Consider the following 26,167-nt stretch of genomic DNA (forward strand, 5'->3'; position numbering starts at 1 on the left):
AATTTGTCGGAGAAACTGTGAACATCTTGTTATTCAGCTGCAGTCAGTTTACTGGTTTGCTGAGAGGAAATGGAGAGAACCAGCAGCACATCAGCGTTTCCTAGGATTTGGACCTGGTGGATTTAAAGCAAAATGAGTCACAAAGAATTTAGAAACCTCTGCATCACATTTTAACAAAGCCAGTGGCATCACTGAAGCTTGTCCAAGAGATGTACCGTTTGTGCAAACACAAGCAGCGATCAGGTGGCACTAACCATAGAGAGACTGGATGCCGATGACATCATCGCGGGGCAGAACAAAGGTGTCAGGGTTTTTGTATGTGTACGTAGGGTACATGAGAGCACTACGATCGCTGGAGTGCGACAAGCCCAGGGAGTGGCCAAATTCATGGGCAGCTACCATGAAGAGCACGGTGCCTACACAGAAAAAAACAGACAGTCAGTTACAACATGTCAGTTACATCTTATGTGAAGACAACCTCACAGTGCATTCATTTTCAAACACACTCGCCTTTGCTGGAGCGGAAAGTGAAGTTTTCGTCATCATCAAAATGAGCGTCTCCTCCAATGCCCGAACCCGGCGAGAAGGCATGAGCCAGCGTTTTCCCACGGCCATCAAAGGGGTAATCATCGCCATGTGCTGTTGGGTATCACAACCACAAATGTGAGCTACAGTAAATAAAAACTCTTTCTAAACCCTTTGAAACACTGTGCAAAAATATCTCTAATAACTTCTTGATGCAGACATAATGATTACTAACCAAAGGGTTACATGAAAAACATACAATTCAAATAAGACAAATAAAATAAATTATATTTAATACGCAAGCATATTTATGTTGTTCTACTTTAAATGTATTCCTTTTTACTTCTCTACATTTGGCAGGTTAAAGGACTTAACAACAACATGATAATTAACTCCAGAAATGTGATGCAGTGTTATTATATTTCTCTCTAACAAGGAATGTGTTTGGTAAAAGACTAAACTCTGCATAAAAGGACTGTAACATGAAAACCGTGCACACAAACTTACTGCATGCTAATATAATTCAACATATTTTTTTACTAAATAACACTAACAATGTAGTTTACTTCTAGTACTATTGGACTATTATGTGTCTAATTTACAAAAGTAAAGGATCTGAGTATTCCACTATTGTCTAAATGTTGTTTTGTACTCACCTTGGCGCCCAAAGGAGATCATGATGTCAGCGGTGCCACTGTAAATTCTTGTGAATCTCAGAGGAGTGACTTTGGCCCAAACCTGCAGCGCTTTCTCTATGGATTCATCCACCTCTGCCGTGGACATGTCAGGAGTGTAGTTCTCAATCCTGTAGGACAGAAAAATGCATAATAGTATTAAACAGTAAATAAACAGTACACAGTATATTTTACATGATATTTCACTCTTCAGAACATTCACCTGTAGGTAATGGGGTTTTTTTGCCACTTGGAGCCGTCTCTAAATGTGGAGAACCGGGCCATTTTCACATCTGGAACCCCACAACGAGGTTTCTTCATAATTGCCAGGGTTTCATTATCCAGCGTCCCGGTGATGTTGAGGCGAAAGAATCTCTGCATCTCACTCAGCTTCTTGGTCACTGCGCTGATACCCCGTCTGGCTGACGGACCTTTTTCCTCCGTTAGGTTGAAGAATTTCTTCAGGTAATTCTAAAAAAAAAGAAGAAAACAAATGTTTAATGCTTCATTGTCACTAAAGGTCCTTCGAATTTGTGGAGCAATTACAATTCCCAAAATGCAAAAACTTAACTCATCTGAAATACAAAATAATATGAGTAAAGCGACGTGCCTCTGCAAAACGTTCATCTTGCTCACTAGGTCCTGATACTGGCACACAGTAAACTGCACCTGCCAGGCTCAGTAGAATGCACAGACTGAAGGAATTCATGCTTCCTCGTTGTATTTTCACTTAGTGTCTGTACCACAGTCAGCTGTTATATATTGAGGAGTGGGCATGTTGAGCAACTGCTGGACATGTACTGTATGAGTCAGTGACTCGAGGATTATCCCATTTATGGATAACAGTACCAGAAGATCCCAAAACAACACAGAACCAGGATTACATTACACACTACATGATCTCAAAGGAGACAATATACTTAGAAATGAAATGCTGCTCCTGCTGAGACAGGGATGCGCTGTGTGAGGCAATGCTTGCAAGTTCAATCACGACATAATCAAATGTCCTGTTACTTATGGTCTTAACCAGAAACCATCTACATATCCAAATTTGTAACTTTACTCATCAACTTCTTTACAGTAGCTAAACGCCTGTTACAATGGTGGTCGGTCCTATAAATTATACTGCTGAAGGAAAACTACATGTAAAACTAAACTGTTTTTTCCTAATGCTTGATGATGGGAGGAGCAGAACTGTCTTTGTGGTGCAATTGATGTCAACAGCAGACACTGACAGTCAGTGAGGGTAAACATGTTGCAAGAAAAAGCAGCACCTAGTTCATTTCAAAGATTATTACTCTACTAGGCAGCGGGCTGTGGCTTTTTTGGTGGGTGTCCCACAACCCAATGACACCTGGTTACTCTTAGTTACCATAGGTGCGAAGGTGAGTGTGTCTGTCAACATTATAGTCTAGCAACCTATTAAGGGTGTAGCACACCAGGCCCCTGCCACCCCCCTACCACCCAGGATAAGTGTTATAGGCAGTTGAGTTATTTTACTAGGTTAAAAGAATGAGGTAGCCAAAAACATTAGAACCACTTTTTGCAGTACAACTCCACCACCCAGAAAACCAAGAAAATAAACACATCGTAGAATTATCACCTTTCTGACAGTTTCAACCTAAAAACTGAGAAATTATAACATTGTAAAAGTACAATTCATGACAGAGCAGCTGTATTGGATTGAAATAAATTGCACAGGTGGTCATAATGTTATGACCTGTGTATTTGCCCTTTGTCTCTCTCTTTGGGCTTTGTTAATCTGCAAAACTGAGATTATTCTGACCATTAATGATCATTTTGAACATAATGAGGTTAATAGCAGATGTACACAAACACAATTCTCTGTACACTGTATGTGTTGAATATGTGCGAATTAAAACATTTCTTCCATAAATCATATGCACACATTGCAGTGTTTTCCAATGCTGGCTCTGGTATTCTGGATTTCTGTTTATTACTTTGTTCGTGTTTTGTCTGCTGTTTCCCCATTTGCCACTAGATGCTGTCACTCTCCTTCCCTCTGCATGTTGGCCTCAGTAATTACTCTCCAGTTTATTTGATCAAGACAGCATTGGAAGTTTCTCTAATTTCTCTGGATGAATTGCAATTACTTCTGTGCCATATTCAGGTCAGAATTACTATGAAGACACTATAACTATAAACTATAAAGACATGCAGTTTTTATAAAGTAATTGTAATATTCCTTTAAAAAGAATCTTAACTAAGCAGTCTATAGTGATCATTCTCCTGATCACTCACAAATAGTATAAACATTGTTCAAACTAATGTGCGTCAGTCACTATAATTGGATAGTCAGTCAGTGTTTTATATAGCAGCTGTTATAGGGCGAGAGGTGGAGGACATTATGGACAGGCCTCCAGTCTATCTCAGGGCCAAAACAGAGAGACAACCATTCACACTCACATTCACAGCAACAGACATTTTACAATCACCAGTTAACCTAACATCCATGTCTTTGGACTAGTACCAGGAGGAAAAACCAATCAAGGGACAAACTCTAACCTGGGGATCTTCTAGTTGCACAGCACTAACGACTCCAGCGCTGTGCTGCCTGAAAGCAACTTTCAAGGAAATATTCAGCATTTTTCCTTCCATGTGCTTTTTAGCTAAAGAGCTCATCAACTGGGTTTAACGTAAGAGTGTTTTTGACATAAACCATATTGGAGCGCAAATGATTTTGTTTGGTTTTGTTTGGACAGACGTTTAGAAATGTTGGATATGGTTAAGATCAGGACTTTAAGATGGTCATTCTGAAAGATTACTTTATCTACTCCACAACCAGCTTTTTGTGTGTTTGGGGGTCACTGTCCACGTTTTAACCATCTAACTGATATTTGCTGAAGAATCCTAAAGGTAGTCCTCCTTCTTAATTTCCTATCCAGTCTGTGCAATGCAGCAGGTCCACTGGCAAAAACTGACCTCAGAGCACGATGCTGCCACTACTTTGTTTAACAGCAGGTGCAGAGTTCTAGGCTTCATACCTCAAGTCACTGTGGCCAAGCAACTCTGTAGTCCATCTGACCATAAAACTTTTTTCCAGAAAGTTTTCTCTTTTGTCGAAACTTGTGACAGTGGTGTTTCAGTAGAAACCAGTTCATGACAGACCTGTGCCTTGACTATTCCGGGTTTACTCTCCCCATCTGTGCCAATGTCTACTCAATTAATTTATACAGTTTGGGCTCTTCAACCAGATGTTGGAAAGTGGCTACACCTCCCAATAACTATGCTGTAAACCTACCGTAATCTTTCATAAACCTGCACTGAGCTCATTAGACTTTGCTATTGTACTGTGTGTTGGTCAATGCAGAGAGAAATGTCAAACAAACTCTTTTTTATCTTAGCACTGGCCACATGCTTTGTCTTTTGGGTTACCCAGCCTATTTATTGTTGACTCCTTCTAATTCATTCAGTCTAGTTTATATGTAGTCTCTTATTCTTTAAGCCCGGTTTATGTTTAATTTCTTAATTCACTTAACTTTTTTTCCTTAAGTGAATCTGGTTCCGGCTTCTCACCCACAGTCCATGTTAGCACTATCTCTAGTTCTTGGCTGTGTCCACCTTCTGTTCAGACTCTTAGTTACATTGGTCTGTTTGCATTTATAAATAAATATAATGTACGCGTCCTTTTACTGTTTTAGCTTAACTCTTTTGCCATAACCGTGATAGTAGGATCTGGCCAAAGACATGGAACCAGCAAGCAGAGTGAGTAAGGGTGAAATAGTTACTGCTTTACAGCTTCCATGCTACAGTCAGAGCCACCCCTGATCCAGAAAGGGCATTAACAGCTTTGGCTAAGGAAAAGAGTCTGTACTCTAGAGTGTGGACATTGGACATTACAAGCAACTAGCTAGAGAAAGCCTCCCTCAGATATGCTATTACTGTGGCCATTGGCGGGAAACTTCCTAGGCCAACCATGCACCCGAGCCTCATGTCTACTTTACCCACTACACTCTCAAGCCACAGACCCCATGTCTAAAGCTTTTGGCTTCACGCCACCAGTGACCACAAGCCCCACGCTATACTATAATTCCTATAGAGGCCAGGAACATGTCGGCCTATATCCTTGATGAACAATAGTGGACGGCGACCTCACAGTAAACTCTGGACGCAGGGTGTACCAGGAATCAACCCCCCAACCTGTTCCTGAGCCTGTTCCTGGACTGACCAAAAAGCTGCCTATGTCTATTATTGGGTCAGCCAGGTTTTCATTGATTCTCTATAATGGCATTTTTTTGATAGCATCATACTGTGATTGATTAAAGAACTGCAAACATGTTCTTTAATGACATCACTACCAATGAAAAAGAGTAAAAATATATAAAGATGGAAAACACATAGCAAATGTTATTTTATACTCATGTTGGCGCCCAAAGGAGATCACGATCTCAGCCATGCCACCGTAAATTCTTATGAATCTCAGAGGATTGACTTTGGCCCAAACCTGCAGCGCTTTCTCTATGGAGTCATCCACCTTTACCACAGTCATGTCAGGAGTGTAGTTTCTTGATCCTGTATGACAGAAAAACAGTCAACAAGATCATTAGAACGACTTACAACAATTACTCTTGTTCATCCATTGTCTCCTCGGAACATCCACCTGTACAGGTGGAGCAGCTCAGAATTACTGCTCTTAGCTGCCTGTCAGGGAGTTTTCACCCGAATGTTACACAGTTCTCCGCAGTTTAACAGTATAGCGTTCTAATAATGTCCTGCTGCCTGATAGGGGGCGTATACATTCCAAAAAAAACACAAAAACGTTTAAGCCCCATTCATGGAATTCCATTTTTTTTAGGCAAGATTATTATAGTTGTTGGAATGATGTATAATGATGTCACCACCTCATACTTATTCACATAATTTAAAAGCAGAAACTCCTGAATTAAAATGTATCTTGAATTTGAACAGAAAAAAAGGTTCCAACAATGATAAACAATGAGGCAACAGTGCACGCTGTTGATGACTTAAAGTTTAAATGTAAGTCCTTCAGTTGTGCATCTAGCAGAAGTAATTCAGCAGATAAGAAGAGGCAGGGTTTATTTACCAACATGTTATAATTTTGTTTTCTGCTGGTAGATGCGAAAACTTTAATCCCACCATCATTCACATATTTTGACAGCATAAACCCTGGTTTTACCCTAAATTCTCATTTTAAGTATTTTTAGAAATATGAATGTGTCTGACTTTACTGTATGTTATAACGGGTTTGACAGGCTGAACATTAGAGAAATTTTAGGGGGGGGGGGGGTCTACCTCCATTTTTGTATTTTATTTATTGAATAAATTTTATCATACAATAAACAATGCCAAACATTTTATTGAATGTTATTTAAAATTGAGCATATTCTCCAAGAGTTAGTGTTGTTTTGTCTGCAAATGGCAAAAGACCAGGTAAACCATGTAAACCAGAGCTGATAAATATGATGGCATCAATTAACCGCATTAATATTATTTTTGGAACCAGTTCAAACACATCTGTTGGTGGGAGAGTGTTGGATTTATTTACATGACAAACATTTAGTGCGAAAAGCTGCGAGAGCTCATTAACGAAGCAATGCCGCCTCATTTTTAGAACAAGGTTCACATAAAGTTGGAGTTTCGTTCTATTTTTCTTTGTGGCTCTCTCCTCAGTTTTCCTCTTTCCTCCTTCATGAATTAGTCAGAAATCAGCGTTTTCTGTCACTACACAGGTAAAATTGATGAGCCGTGCTTCCAACCTTGAGTAATGAATTAAAAAGATTATATTAAGAGATGAACCCATATAGGTTGGAATCAGTGAGCTCCTCAGTGCTTTGCATAGTACAAGTCATTTTTCAGTTGCTTCTTGATGGTCTTGTTAAAAATGGATTTGCATTTAGCGCACACAGCTAAAGCTAAAACCCCCGCACACATGATCTATTTTTAGACATAAAGCGGCTGAATTCATAGTAAAATGTGCTTTTAAATGGGGAACATTGAATGTGGTGTCAAATCCACTCGTGGAACAAAACGAGCAGCGCTCCCAATGTTTCCTGAACTGGAACTTGTCGACGCCTCCGCCTCCTTCTCTCTGTGCCATGCGCACAGAAAGTTGGAGATGTAAATCAAAGCCAGTTCTTGGTGTTACTGCGCTGAGAACTGGGACAGAGCTGGTCCCTGCTGATCAATAACACACATCAATATGATTGATTGACTGAGGCGATTTTTTTCTTTGTTCTGAAGGAAGGCAGCCACAGGCGCTAGTGCGCCGTGGGATTACGCACGAAGGGATTACGACTAATGTCAATGGGTACTTTTAGTTTTACTTGATTGTATTTTAATTTGTGTATTTCTCTTTTTCAAATACCGGTATTAAAAAAAATACTAGAAAAGTTCTAATTTGCTACCCTAAAAATATATCACCAACGTATTATCACACAGTATATAACATAAAAAGTACTCTATGCAATTATTATTTGTGCTTTATTGCAAAAACCAGATTTTACTGTTGATGTTGTTGGCTGAGCTGGAGCTTCGCATTTGTAAAAGTTATTATTCATTTACATTTGGATTAATCTGCTGATTATGTTCTTCATTATTTCAGAAATGGATTTGTAGATTTTTTTTGGAATAGTTACAAATGCTCTAAACAATTATTAAAACAGATAGCAGGTGACAGCCAGACGGATCCTGTCTGCACCATGCGAGTGTCTCTGCTTTCTTCTTATGGAGTTCGTAGATGTTTGGGATTTAAAGTATTACACATTTATGACGTTTCAAAGTTTTATTTATAGTTTCTCGACTGTTGAGAACTAAAAATGATCGTACAGTTTTATAGTTGTGTCCAAAACCTTACTGACGAGGAGAGCTTTAATGCTTCGCAATATCTGTCACTCAATAACGTTTACAAAGTGCACAAGTGTACAGGAATACATTTTAGGAAAAAGGTTAAATTATTAATCCATATTTGTTTTCCTTTTATAATGTTTTTCTTCTTTTAATCTTTGCTCATCTATTTTTTGGGGGGAGGGATATATCACCACTTCACGTGGCCCCTACCTGCCCTCACTTTTACATGCTGCACACTCCTGCGTTTCCGCTGCTGCCTCTGGTTTGGTTTTGGGTGTGAATCGTGCCTGGGCAGTGCCTCCACTGAAGCTCGGTAGTTGGATTCCTCCACATAACCTTTGTTAAAACTCTCTGCGGTGGCGTTGAGCGTTGGCTTCTTGGAAAGCAGTGGCAGACACGGTGGCTCCTTAGACATCGAGCTTCGCGGCAGGTCTTCGGTGTCCAGATACCATTTTACAAGACGCACTTGATCATGGACAAGTTTACGAATTTCTTCGCAGGAGCAGCCTGGCTCCTCACAGTCTACATTGAAATCGAAGTTCTCCGTGTGGGCAGCCAGGTGTAAGAGTTCTCTCTCAATATACTGCTCGATTTCTTCTTCCCTCTCAGTCAGCCGCTCGGCGTGCCTCGATTGAGCCTCGTATTCATCCCTTTCCAGCCTTTCTGCATAGGCATGCCTTTGAGCAATCAAAATTTCATTGACCTGTCGACATCTGATTAGGCTCGCTTTGGTCCTCTGAGCCTTTAGGGCTTCTTCTTGGTGAAACCGCCTGTCGGCCTCTTTCTGGGCCTCCAGCCACTCCCGGTTGCTCCGTCGCTCGGCCTGCTCTTTCTGCTTTTTCTGCTCTAACGCTTTCTCTCTGTAGGCACTAATAGCCTTGGTCATAGCTGCCCTCTTCTCCTCTTCTTCCTTCTGCTGCTTTGCTACTAGAGCATCCTGTTTAGCCAGTGCCTGCAATAAATTATCCGCCTCCCTCCGAGCCACGGCGGCAGCCTGCTCCTGAAGTCTTGCCGCCAAGTTGTCTCTTACTTGTTCTATTAGTAACTGGTGCTTTCTGAACTTCCCCACTTTCTCGTTTGGTCTTTGCTGCGTTTTATATTCTAAGTCCAACTGTCTTTTTTCTTCCTCTAAATGCAGTCTGCTTGCATCAGTTTCTCTATGACGCGTTTGACTGGAAAGAACCTCCTGTAGGTCTCTGGAAAACCTTCTTTCTCCGTCCTTCTTGCCCCGATGCACCTGACGCGTTTGACTGGAAAGAACCTCCTGTAGGTCTCTGGAAAACATTCTTTCTCCGTCCTTCTTGCCCCGATGCACCTGACGCACCTGACGCGTTTGATTGGAAATAACCTCCTGTAGGTCTCTGGAAAACCTTCTTTCACCGTCCCTCTTGCCCCGATGCACCTGTGCGTCTCTTATCTCTTGGTTCTCCCTAATTTGCTTGGCCAGGTAAGCAGCCAGACCCTGGATGGAAAGCTTTTTCAGACGAGCTTTCTCCTGCTCCTGTTTCACATATTCTTCATGCCTAATCCTAACCTCCTCGTTATATTTTCTTCTTTCTTCTTGAGCAATTCTCTTTTTTTCTTGGTGAAGTTTGATAAGGGCCTCGTTCTCCTTTTGCACATATGCCTTTCGGAGCATCCGGTTGAAAAGTTTGACACGGTCTTCCTGTTGCAAGGCCAAAAATCGGGCCCTCTCAATAATTTTCTGTCGTTCTTGTTTTTTCGTGTCGATTTCTTCCGAAAAAAACATATTTGAATTTCCCTCCTGTGTCTGCTGCTTAAGGTTTGTTGAAAAGCACAGTTTCTTTTTTGGGGCTTTGCTATGTTTGGGTTCTGCCCTGAGAAACTGAAGCATTGCGTGTTTGTCCAACATTTCTGGCCCGCTGGAAGTGGATTGTTTTAATAAAGAGTGCATTCTTGGACCTTAAACACAGATACTTCTTGATGATTTCTGACAAACAAAATTCAATTATGAAATGGCCCTTATAGTAAGTTGAGTGTAACGAGATTTGAGACTTGGCCTAACAGCCTAGGCTGCAGGTGAAAGAATTATGACGTCACAGAATTATGACCGCACAGACTTTCATGTCGAACAGACTTTCATGACGAACAGACTGTGGTATGTGACATCATAAGGGGGCGTGGCCATAAATATATATATATATATATATATATATATATATATATATGCACTAACTCATGATTTTAGGTTAAAAAGCGAAACTTACAATTACTTACAAACTTACAATAGCTATAAAAAGTAACCTAACCCTTTAACTGGCATTGTAATGGATCTTTGGCTTCACCTCATTGAGCAGTGTATGTAACATCAATTATATCCATTGGGTGGCGATGCTGTAAAGAAATATTATTGTTTGAAAGGTGTTGAGAAAAAAAACGGAAGTGCGTCGTTGCTGTGCAGCTCCTCAGAAATGAAATGGAATAAGTGTGAAAGTTGAGGTTAAGAAAAAAAACTTTTCAGATATTATTTCTAAACACTCTAACAGTCATATTTTAGTTAATGGGCATAAATCAGACAATAGAAAATACAGCTATGATTCAACCACTAGATTGAGCTGCAACTGTAAGGAGGCAGTTTAAACAGCTCAAGGTTAGTTTCTCATTTTTTACCTGTTTTCTAACCATTGCTAGTCCTTTCATTTGTGAGCTGCACAGACATAATTATATCAAAATGTTTGCCTACTTATGAGCTCATTATGTGGGGCGACTGGCGCAGGAAGAGTGGGGAAAAGGGAAAAGATACTGCACTTTATGAAGTAGAAACACACAATCTAGACATGGGAAAAAAAATACCCAAATTATTATATGAAAGGTAATGCACCAGAAACACACAATCCTAACAAAGGACTGCACTTAAAAATCGTTGTACACCTTACACTGTAGAAACAGTGCTACAGTTTGTATAACCTTAGTCCTATCATCTGCTTTGGATGATAAACACCAACTACCTTCACCTGCTGGTACGGAGACTTCTTTCCTGTCACACAACATATGTGCTAGTTAACCGTTGGCTGTAGTCTTTGTGCTGTGTTCGAGTGCCGTCTTTACATGAAGGTGATGTGCAAGTGGCAAAGGTACAAAGTATAGCAGCCAAGTGAAGCTAGTCAGTCATAAACTAAACAGGGGTCCTACAATCATTTAAAATCCACACTAGAACCGAGCCACAGGAGAACAGTGATAACTGATGGGAGAAAATGGTACAGAAATGGTACGGAGCTGGATTCCTGAAATGGGGACAAAAAAGCTGGAGCCTGTTTGGGGAGGAGATGATGGGAGAGCTGGGGGCGTAAGTGACAGTGAGTCCATCTGTGGGCTGGGATATGATAAACTATAGTCAACATCCAAACCAGAAAAAAGGTTCACACATGCAAATCATCAGCACAATTGTTTTTATTTTTTTTATATTTTATTGAAATACACAAAGGTCCTGCCTATGCCTTGCTCTAGTCCTTCAGCTTTGGTTTTTTAATTTTCCTCAAATACAAAACTAGAATTTCTAATTAAAACTGCAGTATCTTCAAATTATTCTGAAATTACCAAAACATGTATATTTATATTATTGAAAGACAATTTTCTGATTCCACTAACTTGATCTACAAATAAGTGGATACACAGCATCTGTGCTGTAAAATTCAATAAATAAAAATAAATTTAAAAAATAGATACTTGGCATGTGCTGCATGTTTACAACAAAAAATAATTTGATAGAAGTTTCTTGAAATATAGAAGAAATTTAAGACACACTGGTGAAACACTTGATGTACATTGATTTTCTTTTACCTAAAGTTGCTACATGATGGTAAATTAGTCTAGAAGTTACTGCAGGGCAAGAAGTAGTTGTTCTTCAACTCACGGAAGAACCACTTAGTTCTCAGGTCATACTCATACATTGAGGTCCCACTGTAGATGTAAGTGAAATCTACAAAACAGAGGTTTGCAGTCAGTTTGAGTCATAGTTAAAAGAATATTAAATTATTACATTATGCTTAAGGCTGGAGTCAGCTTAGCATAAAACCAAGTTCAGAGAGAAATCAGGTAGTCAGAATTTATCTAATGCTGGCTGTCAGGCCGCTCCCCCTCATATACATAAGAGGTAATGTAAATTTGGCACTGGAAAACTTGATGGGATGTTGAAGAAGCAGATAAAGAGGGCAAAGTATGTGCAAAAACAAATGGTGCTACTGAAGCCCCGCTTTTACTCAAGTTTGATGCTCTCCGATCCAAAGTCAACCGATTATCAACAAGGAGGCTTTGCCCTGTGGGCTAGGATGATGTAAATGTGGGCCGTGCAGGGTTTCATAACATCATCCACATCAAACGTGATCCCCTGTTACCTGTAAGCTACTGATAGGCCCACAACCATCTAACCATGCAAATGTATAGAACTTCAGTACTACCTTTCGATGGGGGCTGAAATTGAGCTCAAAGAACTTGTCTCAAAAAAAGGTGAACCTGGACCTGGAGGTAAATTTCAGTTCTACCTCACTAAATTCTTATGGTGGAAATCATCCATCATTTGTTTTAGTGCTCACCTCTGTACTGGAAAGCTGCAGTCACCTTGCCGGTCACTTTGGAGAAGGTCTTATAAACAGATTTCTTCACCCCGATTATGGAACTTTTTGCTTCATTATAACTGAAGAAAATGACAGTAATTAGACATATTCTAAAGGGGTAAAAAAAAAAATTCTGCATTTAGAAATTATTATTATTTTAAACACACCTGTAATAATGTTTGCCAAAAAACAAAAGAGTTTTGCCTGATTCCACATCATAGAGGGCAGCATCAATCTTCTTCACCTTTTCTGGCAGACCAAAGCTTTTAAAGGTTTTAGGATAACCAGGTACTAAATCATAGCCCCTGAAGGCCCACACATTGTCATCTACAGACAGGGAAAGATGGTAAACTCAGAAGTTGCCAGTGAAATGATGTAAAACTTGTTGCTCATGTAGATAAAGAAAACACTGTACCTTTAAAGAAATAGATTCTGTCTGACTTTTGGCTCTCATAAGCAGCATCAATATCGACGGGAGCTTCAGGCCAGAAGTTTTGGATGGAAGTTTGCTCAAGTGTATGTTGCCAAGGGTCCCGACGCCAGAAGAAGCTGAGACCAATCAGAAAAACATATATTATTTTAGCCAGGTACTGTGTGAAAAATAAAAGAGCTATGGAATTTAGCTTTTGCAAATTTGACAATGTAGTGTCCACCATACCTGCCCTTGAAGAAGAGCATTTCTCCTCTCAGGGTGGTGACGGCATCTAAGACCAGGTTAGAATCACAGGCATCAGGGGTGGTGGGTGCAGTGGGTCCAGGCTGAATAGGATCCTTGTCAGGGTTTGGACCTGTAGGTTAAACCCAACTTATTGTATTATTGTAGAGGTCACAGCTGCAGAGTTGGTCAGAGATTTTGGTTTAGTAAAATTTGTATCAACAGGCAGCAATGATCCAATGAGCCTGATAGTACCGACCATAGAGAGACTGGATGCCCTTGACGTCATCCCGGGGCAGGACATATTTGTCGGGGTTTCTGTATGAATATACAGGGTACATGAGAGCACCGGGATCATTAGAGTGAGACAAGCCCAGGGAGTGACCAAACTCATGGGCAGCTACCATGAAGAGGACGTAGCCTACAGCAGGAAAGACAAAGTTATGGGTCAGTTACAGCTCGTCATGGGTAAATCAAGGCTCCCACACTGGCAGATTAGTAAATAAGTAAAATGAGATGCTCTGTAGAAAAAAGTACAGTAATTTACCTGCAGTTGAGCGGAAGGTGAAGGTCTCGTCATCATCAAAATGAGCATCTCCTCCTATCCCAGGACTCGGGGCGAAGGCATGGGCGAGAGTTCCATCAGGGCCATCGAATGGATAAAAGTCACCGTGTTCTGTTAAGGAAGAACAGGCTGTTATTAGAGTTTGATAACAAAAATCTGTTCTGTGCTTGTACTTTGTTTAGTTTTCTTCAGCACAAATTTGTCAGTGTGTCCCAAATGCATCACAGTATTTCCGCCATTGCCGTTCTCGTAACACTGAGACGTGTCTTACGAATAGCTACGATGCTGGGTGGTGCATCAAAACTGCAAACCTGAGTTGCAACCCACACAACAGTGAAGTGGAAGCCATCATGTAAACATACTGCAACTGGACAAATCATCTACTGCCAGTCGTTAACAAACGCTACTCAAGTTTGCACTATGCTGTAGTAGTGGTGACAATAAAGAGTCCAGGATATGCAATGTGTCCAGGAAAATGTACGGAACAGACGCTTCACTGTTCCAAATAAAATGTCTTCATGAGTAAATTAAAAATATGACTTTAATATACTACTAGTACTAGTAACACTGACGATGTAGTACTTTAACCTATATTATCATGTTTCTACTTTTCCAAAGGTATCGAACAATGTATTTTGCCATCTATTAAAAGAGTTTTTGTACTCACCTTGGCGCCCAAAGGAGATCATGATGTCAGCGGTGCCACTGTAAATTCTTGTGAATCTCAGAGGAGTGACTTTGGCCCAGACCTGCAGCGCTTTCTCTATGGATTCATCCACCTCTGCCGTGGACATGTCAGGAGTGTAGTTCTCAATCCTGTAGGACAGAAAAACATAGGATACACTTATATATACAACTTGCTACTGCTACAGTTAGACTCTAGCACGTTTCTCTTCAGATCATTCACCTGTAGGTGAGGCTGTTCATTTGCCACTTGAGGTTTTTTCCAAATGTGGAGAAGTGGCCAAGGTTGACGTCTGCAACCCCACAGCGAGGTTTCTTCATCAAGGTTAGGGTTTCAGCAGTCAGTGTCCCGGTGATCTTGAGACCAAAGAATCTTTGCATTTCACTCAGCTTCTTGGTCACTGGGCTGATACCGCCTCTGCCTGTTGGACCTCTTTCCTCTTTCAGATCGAAGAATTTCTTCAGGTAGTTCTAAAAATGAAGACAAACATTCGAAATTTTTGAATTTGTGGGGCAAGGAGCATTCCCAAAGGCAAAACCTTAACTGAAAATAAAAAATTACAAAGTAATATGACTCCAGGAGAGAAGAGTAAGTAAAGAGACGTACCTCTGCAAAACGTTCATCTTGCTCACTGTCTCCTGATACTGGCAGACAGTAAACTGCACCTGCCAGGCTCAGTAGAATGCACAGACTGAAGGAATTCATGCTTCCTCGTTGTATTTTCACTGTGTGTCTGTACCACAGTCAGCTATTATATATTGAGGAGTGGGCATGTTAAATAGTGGGTGTGTTGAATCACCAGATTTATGAATCACCAGAAATATTCCTTTTATGGGCAACTGAAGCAGATGTCTTCACCAAGTAAAAAAAAACACATGATAAGGATGACATTAGAACTTTTCTGTGGTCCAACAACAGATTTCAAAATCAAATGATTATTTTACTATTGGGATAGATAACTGACATGGTCATTGTTAATAACTACATCTCAAAGTTGCATACTGATTCTGTTACTGTTTTCTATGAGGAGAGTGCCACTAACTTTCCGTGTTAGTGTTTCATATACATACAAACAGAATTAGTCCATGTTTGTGACTTCTGTATCTATTACCTGGGCTCATATTCTGAGTGATACTAACATTTTTCAGGCTCTCTTTGATTCACGATAGATAAAATCTTAACTAACAAATGTGTTTCTCCAGGCTTCAGGCTATTGCCCATTGAGAAGACGTGGGTTTCCATTCTGAGCAAACACGGACAAGCTGGATCATGTCATCTAAACAAAAGTCTCAATACCTGATTTTCTTAAATTGTCCACATGGGCATGTCAAAACTTTTATTTTGTAAAATATAAAGGCTTCACATTTGTGATTCAGATAAGTTGACACTGTTCAGCACCAGGGACATTGTCTGTGTTATATGGGATGTATTTAGTGTTGTACTGGTTAAGTATTGTAAAAGCAGGATCAGCAGGATCAGCTGGACATTTTTTGCACATGGCGTGTTCTAAATTTTACTTGAAATCGATAAAAATGCAGTGTTTGCACTTAATCCACATTCAGTTTCCAATAATGGCAAAGTTGCAACATGTTTTAGGAAGTTTTTTTTAATTAAAATTCCAAAAACTAATTTTGTTTTATTATTATTTTTTATATTATTTTTTTTATTCATTATTATTATTTAAAAATAATAAAATGTATTTAGACCCACTGCTCTAGCACTCCAAATGATGTTATTATAAGTTCATTTCTTACTTTTTTTTCTACTTTTTTTTTTCGTTTTCTTGAAATGATAAATGAATGTATTCAACGTCTCATACTGCATATCAAATGCAAGGAACTCTCTGTAGACCTCCAAAATGGTGGCATGGAATAGATCAGGGTGTGGGCAAATAACATTTCTAATGGCAGGAAGACACTGAAGGCCAAATATCCAAATATGGAAAAAGTGTGACACCACCTGGACTAATTATAAACTTGGTCTTCTAGTCAAACTCAGTCATAGAAAAAGAAGGACATCAGTCAAAGAAGTGACAAAGAACTCAATGGCCAGATTACTTGAGCCTCAAACGTTCTCTGAAGAAGTGGCAGAAGTAGCAGTCCATCAGTTTGAGCGTTGCCAAACAACATTTAGAGGAATCTGAAAACATTAGGACATGAACTCCTAGTTTGTTGTGACTAAAGTCATATGGCAGAACTCCATGAACTGGTGAACACTAGTCGTTGCTCAATATCTGGCTGAAACCATCCGTATGGGGAAGATTGGTGTGAGTGAAGTGACCTGAGTCAGTGACAACAAACACACCCACACACACACACCCACACACACAAACACACACTCAGCATTCACTCCCCACTGAGTGTAAAAAAAATAAATCAACTGTAAGACTTTTTTCAATATTTAGCAATATTAAACATGCTGACAGGGACGAGATTGGGTAAGATTTAATGCTGGCCATGATTGACAGTCATTAAAGCTTGCTGTGTAGGGGGTTGTGTAGCTGCAGAGGAGTCAGAATACCCATGATGTGCCATGTCCACCGCAGTAAAGCCACCACATGGTATTGATGCTGTGGCCGAATATGACATAAACATGCTACAAATGAGGCAAGGGAAAAAATGCATTTACTGTAATTCACACTAACATGAAATATACTGATGCAACTGTCTCCAGCAGTTGATGAGCACTCACTCTAACAACTAAATCACTGCTTCCCCAAAATACAACTTTAACATTTTGTAAAAGGTATTTATTAAAAGTTCTTTTCAACTTTTCTTACAGCTTTAGAACTCAAATTCCTATAATTAGCAACGGAAAAAACAACTTGTGTGTTACCAGAACAGCAACTTGCATGACAGTTAAATATATTTTTAGGAAACTGGTGTTGATGCATTATTGCATCATTGGCCAACTTCCTCTTCCCCCATATTAACAATAATGCTCTAGTTTATTACTGAACATAAGATGTAAAAATGCAATGCAAACACAAACATACACACACTAACTTGATATTCATCGCCTACTGACTGCAATAAATAAATATGAACTGTAAAACTTAGTTCTGTGCATATACAAACTCAGATGTTTGAATGTTAAATTGTATTTTCCAATACAAGATCGAATTTTCCTGCGGCTACTTTTAACATAAAGGCTCCCTCACACTGCTTTGCTCCTTCAAGGGGCTGAATGATGTGTGTTAGCACTGACAACAAACAGACAGAGTATGTTTAGGTCTGGTTTCTGGGCAGATTCACAGAAACTGTGATCAGCACAGATGTTGTCTTTCATAACACAGGTGAGACAGCGTGATGCATGAGTCACCACGGGTTTCAAGTGTTAGAGTAAAGAAAAACTATTCCCATGAGACATGACACGACTGAAAATCCCCAACAGCTCATTTCCCTTTAGGTTTGACATTAGTCAGTCAGTGTTTTTATTTGACCAATAAATAAATGAGTCATTGAGAGGTGATTTCACTTAAAATAAAATATATAAAATATTGCTTTTTTAAATATAAAAAAGTTTGTACTGTTTTAATGTTTTCTTGAACCTTTAGAAAATGTAGTTTTGCAGCCTGGATGCGGTGGATGGATGAACATCTGCAGCTGGGAGGGGCTGCTGCTTTGGGACGTGGGAGGGGCTTGTTGAGAAGAGAGAGAACGAAACGTGCTTTCACGCCAGAGGCTCCGAAAGTCTCCAATATCACCAGAAAAAGTCGCTAGATTTGTCGCTAGTCGCTTTTTTTTAAAGGGGGGGGGGGGGGGGGGGGGTCACTAGAGTGGTCTTAATACTCGCCACTGTAGTTACAAAGTCGCTAAATTGGCAACACTAATCACCACTGGCCCGTCAAGCTTGACAGCAGCGCACTGTTTGATTGACACTTTTGTGTAAGAAGGTGGCGCGACGCTGCATGTGATAATGGATAAATACGTGTAAGTAAGTTTACCGCGCGACCACTGAAATCTGTCTGATCAAGATTTCAAATTTATGTAGGATTCATTTGGCGAGCTATTTAAAAAGTGTTGGAAAACCCCTGTAATAAACATGCAATAAAGTTAGTTTCAGGGCCTTTAGGGATTTAATGCTACACCATCAGACACTGGGCCTCATTCACCAAGGGATATTAAAAAAGCTTTTTTTAAACCAACTTATGCAGTTTTCATGAAGATTTAAACATTCACCATTTTTTTTGTTCTTATTTGCGATTTATACTATACACTAAAGACCACATGCATATTTGAGTACTGACATGTTTGTAAAAAACAATAGGTTATTGTGTTTTCTGCAATTAAACTAATATAGGATTAATACTGCCGTACTGTTTTCATATCCATTTTTTTTACAAACCTTTGTGGTAATTTAAAATTAATAACACTTTATTTATAAAATACAACATTTCCATGAAACAAGGTGTACCATTTCCTTTCCACCACCACATAAAAGAGGATGTGCATCCTGAAAAATTCTGGCTCTGGACAGCAGACTCACACAGCTCAAATAACTCTGGCTAAAGCTGTTTGCCAGAAGAGAAGCTTCTCCCTTGTGGTTTGGATTGTGAGAGACTTCTTCTCATCTCTTCTTATGTTTCAATAATAGTATATGTCTTATACACAGATCAGCCATCACATCAACACTGCTGGTGTTAATAATGTTATGGAGGACAAGGGCCAGCATGGCCTGATAAACATTAAATAATATTTTAAGTAAAATCTATATTAAAAATTAACTATTATAAAAATGTAAAAAAGCCACAAAAAGTGTCCAGAGGGGGCAAAGTGCATAAATTGACTATAAATGACATGTAAGAGTAAAAGACACTGGATTTCAAAACTTTTACTAAAACAAAAGTTCTTCCAAAGAATTATGCTATAAGTGGTAACACAGCAAAAATACCCAAAGAGGAAACAAGGGTTAAAATAAGGCATGAATTAGTTGTCATCATTCAGATCAGTCCCGTAAACATATCTCTCTGTCTTGTGCTTGTTTGATACTGTTTCCATAGAGATGAAAGAGAGAGAGCGAGGTACGCTTGTGTCAGGAAATACTCAAAACCTTATCTCAGAAACAGTGCAATAAACAAAAAGCTACAAGTCATATCTGAAAAAAGAAAAGAAAGAAAGCTTGAGATTTATGTGAACAAATTCCAAAGAAATAAGCCACAGTCACGAGTTACAAACAGCCTTCATCTGGGTCTGCTGAGAAAATTCAGGAACCCTCTCACAATGGTTTTTAGTGGGGGAGTTGGGGGGCACTGTCTTCGAAAACCGTAAGTCTCATCTAAGCACATTTTCTAAAAGTTGGCAATTTTCTCCACCGGTTTTTGTATAATTTGTTTTTGAAAGCTGAAAACTGAGAGAGCAGAAGAGAAAAACTGAGTAAAAAAACGTTCAAGAGCAGGAGAGCAAAAGTTAGAGTGCGTGATGTCATCATCACTCAGAAGGAGAACAGCAGAAATGTTCAAAAACTGCATAAACCTAAAACTGTGATTATTCAAAAACCATAAAAGATATTAAAAAGCAGAATACTGAGGTGAGCACACATGTCTTTAATAAACGTTAATAAACGTTTTGAAGTTTGAACTGTGTTTCTAGCTGAAACTAGGCCGAAGTAGTTAAGTGCCAAAAAACTGGAACACATAAATAAAAATAATAATAATTAGTATTATTACAATAGAAATTAGAATAATATATTCTTACATATTCTAGAATATATGATATTTAAATAGTTATTCACTTATTTCAACTAACATAGTGTAAATATGCTTAAGCATAAACTGAATGTAAACACATACTATTTATTTGATAAAGTTCTTGAATTTATGGCATCAACTCATTAAAATGGAAAAACAGTAAACTAAACATGATCTCTTACTTTGTTTTACGAGTTTGTTAAAACTGCCTGGAAATTTTACTTTGATTAACTTTGTAATTTAATGACATAATGAAAACTGACCTCAGAGCATGATGCTACCAGTACTTTGGTTAACAGCAGGTGCAGAGTTCTTGGGGCTGACTCTCTCACCTTTACCTCCGCAAACATACCTCAGGTCACTGTGGCCAAACAACTCTTTAGTCCATCTGACCATAAAACTTTTTTTCTATAAAGTTATTTTCGTTTGTCAATGAGGTCAACTAGAATCTTGACAATGACAATGTAAAATGAGCTTGACTGTACACAGTGACACTGGTGTTCCAGCAGAAACCAGCCCATGACAGACCTGTGCCTTGACTGTCCCTTGCCTGATTCTCGCTATCTGAACCATTATCTACTCAACTGAGTTAGACAGTTTGGGCTCTTCAACCAGACTTTGGAAAATTGCTACACGTCCCAAAAACGATGCTGTAAACCTACCGTAATCTTTCATAAACCTGCACTGAGCTCATTAGACTTTCCTATTGTACTGTGTGTTGGTCCATGCAGTAAGAAGTGTCAAACAAATTATTTTTATGTTGGCACTGACTACAGAAAAAGGTCAGTGAGTGGCCACAAGATGGTCAACTTTTAGCCTTAGCCAACCTTAGTTGACAGCGTTTTCTGGCCGGTTTCACACGTGAACTCCGGACAATATTAGGAAAATTCAGCCTCACACATTGTCTGGATGGTAAATGTTCGGCACTTATGCCGCTTTTCTACCTATTGGCACTCAAAGTGCTTTACACTGCTTCTTATTCACCCATTCACACTCACAATCACTCACACACCGATGGGGGAGCTGCTATGCAGCTGGCCAACACTCACCAGGAGCAACTAAGTTGGGGTTCAGTGTCTTGCTCAAGGGCAATTCGACATGTGACCGGAGGAGCCGGGGATTGAAACAACAACTGTGAGATTGGTGGACACCCACTCTACCTTCCTGTGCCACAGTGGCCCCATGAGGAGTGGCCTTTCAGACATTTTACTCGTAGCAGAGTTGCCAGAGTGAGAACATGTGACAACCAGCTCCACCATGGGATAAAACTTGGTACAGTGTTTTGTTTACTGCACAACTAATGCATCAGCACAGTCAAGTGATAGAAACATCGTCAACACACCCACTCGCTCGCTTTTAATCTTTCTGATTCGACACAGAGCACAAGCTCACACTCATAATAAGCACATAGCACCAGGGGACTCGAGGGATAAAGTCGGCTGCGTTTCACTAGGACATTTTCACTCACTCGTGCACCCCGTCCTCCTCAAAATGATCTCATCTCTCCTAAGCCTAAATGAACTACTTCTGGAAAACATCTACTACTTCCTGTTAAGATTAGTTGTCTGCCATCATTGTCTGCAACGGCTACTGCTGGAATTGTTTGGTTTATGACTCAGTAATTACAAAATTAATTACCAACATTGTCATCAAGCTTAATTGATGTTAGTATTAGGTTGTAATTAGAGACATGTTTAATTAAGATCGTGAACAGAGCTGACGTGTACTCAGAATACGTATGTTATTACAGCACTTTCAAATCTTTGATTGTTTTTCTTATGCATAACACTTGCTGCTTATTACTGTATATTTTAAAATTAGAAAACCTGACAGTAGTATATAAGCAGTATTTTTGACCAGTTATTACAAATACAAATACATTACTGTGATTCTTTATTCTTCTTCTGAGCACAAAATGACAATCTAAAAGGTGTCTTTTGATATTAAGCTACAATTGCAAATGAACAACACAAGTCATTCGAAATGTGCTTTAACAAAACGCATTTACTGTTTCAAGCAGCGTGACACATTTTAAAATTTCTTGCATTCATTCAGTCATCGATTTAGTCACAATGATGTGTAATGTGTAATTTGTGTAGATGAAATTGTAACAACAGTGGAATAAAATAATGTAACATGTCCCAAAGTTAAACAGTTGAATTTATGATAGCATTAGATACAGAATTGGACATTATATTCCATTACAGAATATAGTAAAATACCATTAAGTTAAAACGCTATAACACTAAACAATTACAACTCTGTACTTAGTATTAGAAATAAATCCAGAATGTTTAACCAAATATAAATAAAATAAATGGCAACTTATTCACTTGAAACTCATTCAAAGTGCTACATTAACAGGCTGGAGATTAATGGGGTCTAGGATCTGTTGCAGGGCAAGAAGTAGCTGTTCCTCAGCACACGCAACAAACTCCCACCATTGAGGCTGTATTCAAACATGTAGGGTCCACTGTAGAGGTAAGTAAAACCTACAGAACACAGATATGTTGCATGTGAGTATAGCTAGTTGGTAAACGCTTGAAGGAATCAGAGTAACTATAATTATTTTCTTATTTCAGGAGCCTTGATGTGCAAAAACTACAATCACAGTTTGACTTCACTCACCTCTGAGCTGTATAGCTGCCGTCACCTTTTTGGTCATACCAGAGAAGGTGTCATCCACGCGTTTGGGGAATCCTGGGTCCATGGTCTTCCTGGCCTCATCATAGCTAAAGAAATGCACAAAACCAAAAAAAAAAAAAAATAGTTTAAAACCAACACCATCACTAACTAAGTCCCCTAAAATAATTTGTGTGTTTTGGACCCACCTGTAGTAATTGGTGCCCACAAAGAACAGGGTCTTGGCAGTTTCTGAGTCATAGAGAGCTGCATCCACTTTCTTCACATTTTTAGGCAGACCAAAACTGGTGATTGGTTTAGGAAAGCCACTCACAAGATCGTAGCCGCTGAAAGCCCACACTTTACGATCTGGAAGGTAATAAAAACAGGAATTCTTAGTGAGTATACAGAGTTAAATATTGTGGAAGGTTTGCTTTCTCCCGTTTGGGGATCTGAGTACAGAAAGATGCGAAACAGATTATAATGATTATGTGTATGAAAAGTGCTGCAGCAGGTAAACGGAAAGGACTTGATGCTAGATGATCACAGACCTTTAAAGAGCAAGACACTGTCTAACTCATGGCTCTCGTATGCAGCATCAATACTGACAGGAGCTTCAGGCCAGAAGCTTGTGATGAGAGTTTGCTCAGGTGCATTTCTCTGGGGGTAGCTACGCCAGAAGAAGCTGAGAAAAATACACAGAAGAATATAATTAATTCAGCCATGTACTGCGGAAAACAAATACAAGACTGGACTTTAAGCTGTCAGTGTTCCCCATACTCGTCCTTGAAGAAGAGCATTTCTCCTCTCAGGGTGGAGACGTCATCCAAGACCATGGTTGAATCACAGATATCAGGGGTGGTGGGGGCAGTGGGCTCAAGAGGATCCTTGTCAGGGTTTGGACCTGTAGGTTAAACCCAACTTATTGTATTATTGTAGAGGTCACAGCTGCAGAGTTGGTCAGAGATTTTGGTTTAGTAAAATTTGTATCAACAGGCAGCAATGATCCAATGAGCCTGATAGTACTGACCATAGAGAGACTGGATGCCCTTGACGTCATCCCGGGGCAGGACATATGTGTCGGGGTTTCTGTATGAATATACAGGGTACATGAGAGCACCAGGATCATCAGAGTGAGACAAGCCCATGGAGTGACCAAACTCATGGGCAGCTACCATGAAGAGGACGTAGCCTACAGCAGGAAAGACAAAGTTATGGGTCAGTTACAGCTCGTCATGGGTAAATCAAGGCTCCCACACTGGCAGATTAGTAAATAAGTAAAATGAGATGCTCTGTAGAAAAAAGTACAGTAATTTACCTGCAGTTGAGCGGAAGGTGAAGGTCTCGTCATCATCAAAATGAGCATCTCCTCCTATCCCAGGACTCGGGGCGAAGGCATGGGCGAGAGTGCCATCAGGGCCATCGAATGGATAAAAGTCACCGTGTTCTGGTAACGGGAACATATTCAAGTAAGGTTTAGTTCACCAAACAGAGAAGCGAAAACAGCTAATGTGAATGGGGTTTTCCAAATACATCATAAACTGCTTTGACTAATTCAGTGCATGTCTTTAGACATCACTAGCATTGAAATGAAACAAACAAAAACAAGTATTCCAATTATTAACTAAAAAAAAGTTTTTTTCTATACTCACGTTGGCGCCCAAAGGAGATCATGATGTCAGCGGTGCCACTGTAAATTCTTGTGAATCTCAGAGGAGTGACTTTGGCCCAGACCTGCAGCGCTTTCTCTATGGATTCATCCACCTCTGCAGTGGACATGTCAGGAGTGTAGCTCTCAATCCTGTAGGACAGAAAAACATAGGATACACTTATATATACAACTTGCTACTGCTACAGTTAGACTCTAGCACGTTTCTCTCCAGATCATTCACCTGTAGGTGAGGCTGTTTTTCTCCCACTTGAGGTTGTTTCCAAATGTGGAGAAACGAGCCACAGCTTCATCTGGGACACCACAACGAGGTTTCTTCATCATGGCCAAAGTGTCGGTGTCTAATTTCCCGGAGATGTTGAGACCAAAGAATCTCTGCATCTCACTGAGCTTCTTGGCCACGGGGCTGATGCCGCCTCTTCTTGTTGGACCTGTCTCCTCTGTCAGGTTGAAGAATCTCTTCAGGTAGTTCTGTCACACAGGGAAAAGATTTAAATCAGATTAACATCAAGCAACCAAAGTTCATGTGTGCATATTAATACACTAGCAAAAACATTAAAGTGTAAGTGAATTATATGTACCTCTGCAAAATTCTCATCTTGCACAGTAACCTGTGGTATTGGCAAGCAGTAAACTGTGACTGCCAGGCTCAGTAGAACACTCAGAATCAAGGTCTTCATGTTTCCTTGTTGGGTGCAACTTGTTTTTTGTTGCTGGCGGCAGCTGTTATATAGGCTGCACACCAGGTGTGTTGAGCAACCACCTCTTTGAGTGAGACTCAGGAAGAATTCCTTTTATGGAGAATATAGGAAGTGAGGTTGTCATTGCTCATCCGACATAAGAGATTCCCAAAACAAGTCACTACACTTATCGTGACGAAACATGTCTGGGTTTGTTATGTGACGTAAGGCTTGAGAAGTTTTTGTAAAATAAGGATCAATATCACATTATTGAACATAGCTTTCTAAATCTCTAAGAAAAGTGCAAAAAACTAAGTCTCAGGAAGAGAAATTCACATTTAACATTTAACTCAATTAAACTAAATATTAGAATTTAAGCTTCCATATGTGAAACAACATGCTAAAACCGTGATACACATGCACAGGATGCATCCAAGAAACTGCAGATGCTCACGTTTAATATATTAAATATAAATGAGTGTGCCCCTACTGTACTAGTTTTGGACCAGTACAGAAAGGGTATATTTGTAAATCAACAATCAAGCTGTACAATCAGAGTCAGAAACCAATTTATGAAGTCGCAGCAATTATTTTTGGTGTGAGTTAATTAAGGGAAAATAGTAATATACATATATTTTTATTTTCTTCTAATCTGTTTCACTGTAGCATCCACTGATAGAAAACACTTGTAACTTGATTCTAACCTTAATCCATGATGCTGCATATAAAACTGAATTTCCAATGATGGAGAAGCAGTTAAAGTTTTTTGTTTTGCTTTTTGTCAGTAATATCTTATGAGCATACATACCCACTTTCTACATCAATGCTGATGCAAAGCCCCATTCACATCACTGTTAGCTAATTTTGGACACTGAGAGGAAGAGTAATGATATTTTGTTGCACATTGGATTGTCTCAAGTATATTACGCAACAGCAGTAAATGCAGACACTGTGTTGTAGTAAAGTAGTAACAATTTCTTTTTTAAATCACAAACAAATCA

General features: G+C 39.5%; 3 protein-coding genes across 3 annotated transcripts; all 3 read right to left on the reverse strand.

The window, feature by feature from the left end:
• LOC137109250 (uncharacterized) lies at window positions 1–9,416 on the reverse strand. The gene is made up of 7 exons (XM_067494839.1): window positions 8,238–9,416; window positions 5,665–5,732; window positions 1,423–1,670; window positions 1,182–1,330; window positions 511–639; window positions 255–416; window positions 1–113 (listed from the first exon to the last, which is right to left on the reverse strand). The coding sequence occupies exons 1-7, from the start codon at window positions 9,310–9,312 to the stop codon at window positions 91–93; spliced, it is 1,854 nt and encodes a 617-aa protein (XP_067350940.1). The 5' UTR covers window positions 9,313–9,416; the 3' UTR covers window positions 1–90.
• Window positions 9,417–11,452: 2,036 nt separating this feature from the next.
• On the reverse strand, window positions 11,453–15,238 carry LOC137109254 (collagenase 3-like). The gene is made up of 10 exons (XM_067494846.1): window positions 15,113–15,238; window positions 14,729–14,976; window positions 14,489–14,637; window positions 13,804–13,932; window positions 13,516–13,677; window positions 13,260–13,389; window positions 13,017–13,150; window positions 12,769–12,928; window positions 12,581–12,681; window positions 11,453–11,967 (listed from the first exon to the last, which is right to left on the reverse strand). The coding sequence occupies exons 1-10, from the start codon at window positions 15,209–15,211 to the stop codon at window positions 11,858–11,860; spliced, it is 1,422 nt and encodes a 473-aa protein (XP_067350947.1). The 5' UTR covers window positions 15,212–15,238; the 3' UTR covers window positions 11,453–11,857.
• A 6,833-nt stretch (window positions 15,239–22,071) lies between these two features.
• On the reverse strand, window positions 22,072–25,223 carry LOC137109255 (collagenase 3-like). Its single transcript, XM_067494847.1, has 10 exons — window positions 25,068–25,223; window positions 24,710–24,957; window positions 24,470–24,618; window positions 24,136–24,264; window positions 23,848–24,009; window positions 23,598–23,721; window positions 23,369–23,502; window positions 23,027–23,186; window positions 22,824–22,927; window positions 22,072–22,687 (listed from the first exon to the last, which is right to left on the reverse strand). The coding sequence occupies exons 1-10, from the start codon at window positions 25,164–25,166 to the stop codon at window positions 22,578–22,580; spliced, it is 1,419 nt and encodes a 472-aa protein (XP_067350948.1). The 5' UTR covers window positions 25,167–25,223; the 3' UTR covers window positions 22,072–22,577.
• Between the last annotated feature and the right edge of the window lie 944 nt (window positions 25,224–26,167).

The sequence above is a fragment of the Channa argus genome, chromosome 24 (genome assembly GCF_033026475.1).
Source record: "Channa argus isolate prfri chromosome 24, Channa argus male v1.0, whole genome shotgun sequence".
NCBI lineage: Eukaryota > Metazoa > Chordata > Actinopteri > Anabantiformes > Channidae > Channa > Channa argus.

Excerpts from the sequence above, each read along its gene's own strand:
- LOC137109255 (XM_067494847.1), bottom strand. The coding sequence starts at position 25,166 with ATGAAGACCTTGATTCTGAGTGTTCTACTGAGCCTGGCAGTCACAGTT. Across the intron at positions 24,265-24,469 it reads GATCTCCTTTGGGCGCCAAC|AACACGGTGACTTTTATCCA; the intron begins GTGAGTATAGAA and ends TCCCGTTACCAG. Across the intron at positions 23,722-23,847 it reads GGGCATCCAGTCTCTCTATG|GTCCAAACCCTGACAAGGAT; the intron begins GTCAGTACTATC and ends TTTAACCTACAG.
- LOC137109250 (XM_067494839.1), bottom strand. The coding sequence starts at position 9,312 with ATGTTTTCCAGAGACCTACAGGAGGTTCTTTCCAGTCAAACGCGTCAG. Across the intron at positions 5,733-8,237 it reads GCATGTAAAAGTGAGGGCAG|GATCAAGAAACTACACTCCT; the intron begins GTAGGGGCCACG and ends TCTGTCATACAG. Across the intron at positions 1,671-5,664 it reads CCATAGAGAAAGCGCTGCAG|AATTACCTGAAGAAATTCTT; the intron begins GTTTGGGCCAAA and ends CTTTTTTTTTAG.
- LOC137109254 (XM_067494846.1), bottom strand. The coding sequence starts at position 15,211 with ATGAATTCCTTCAGTCTGTGCATTCTACTGAGCCTGGCAGGTGCAGTT. Across the intron at positions 14,977-15,112 it reads AAGATGAACGTTTTGCAGAG|AACTACCTGAAGAAATTCTT; the intron begins GTACGTCTCTTT and ends CTTCATTTTTAG. Across the intron at positions 11,968-12,580 it reads TGCAGCTTTCCAGTACAGAG|ATTTCACTTACATCTACAGT; the intron begins GTGAGCACTAAA and ends TCTGTTTTGTAG.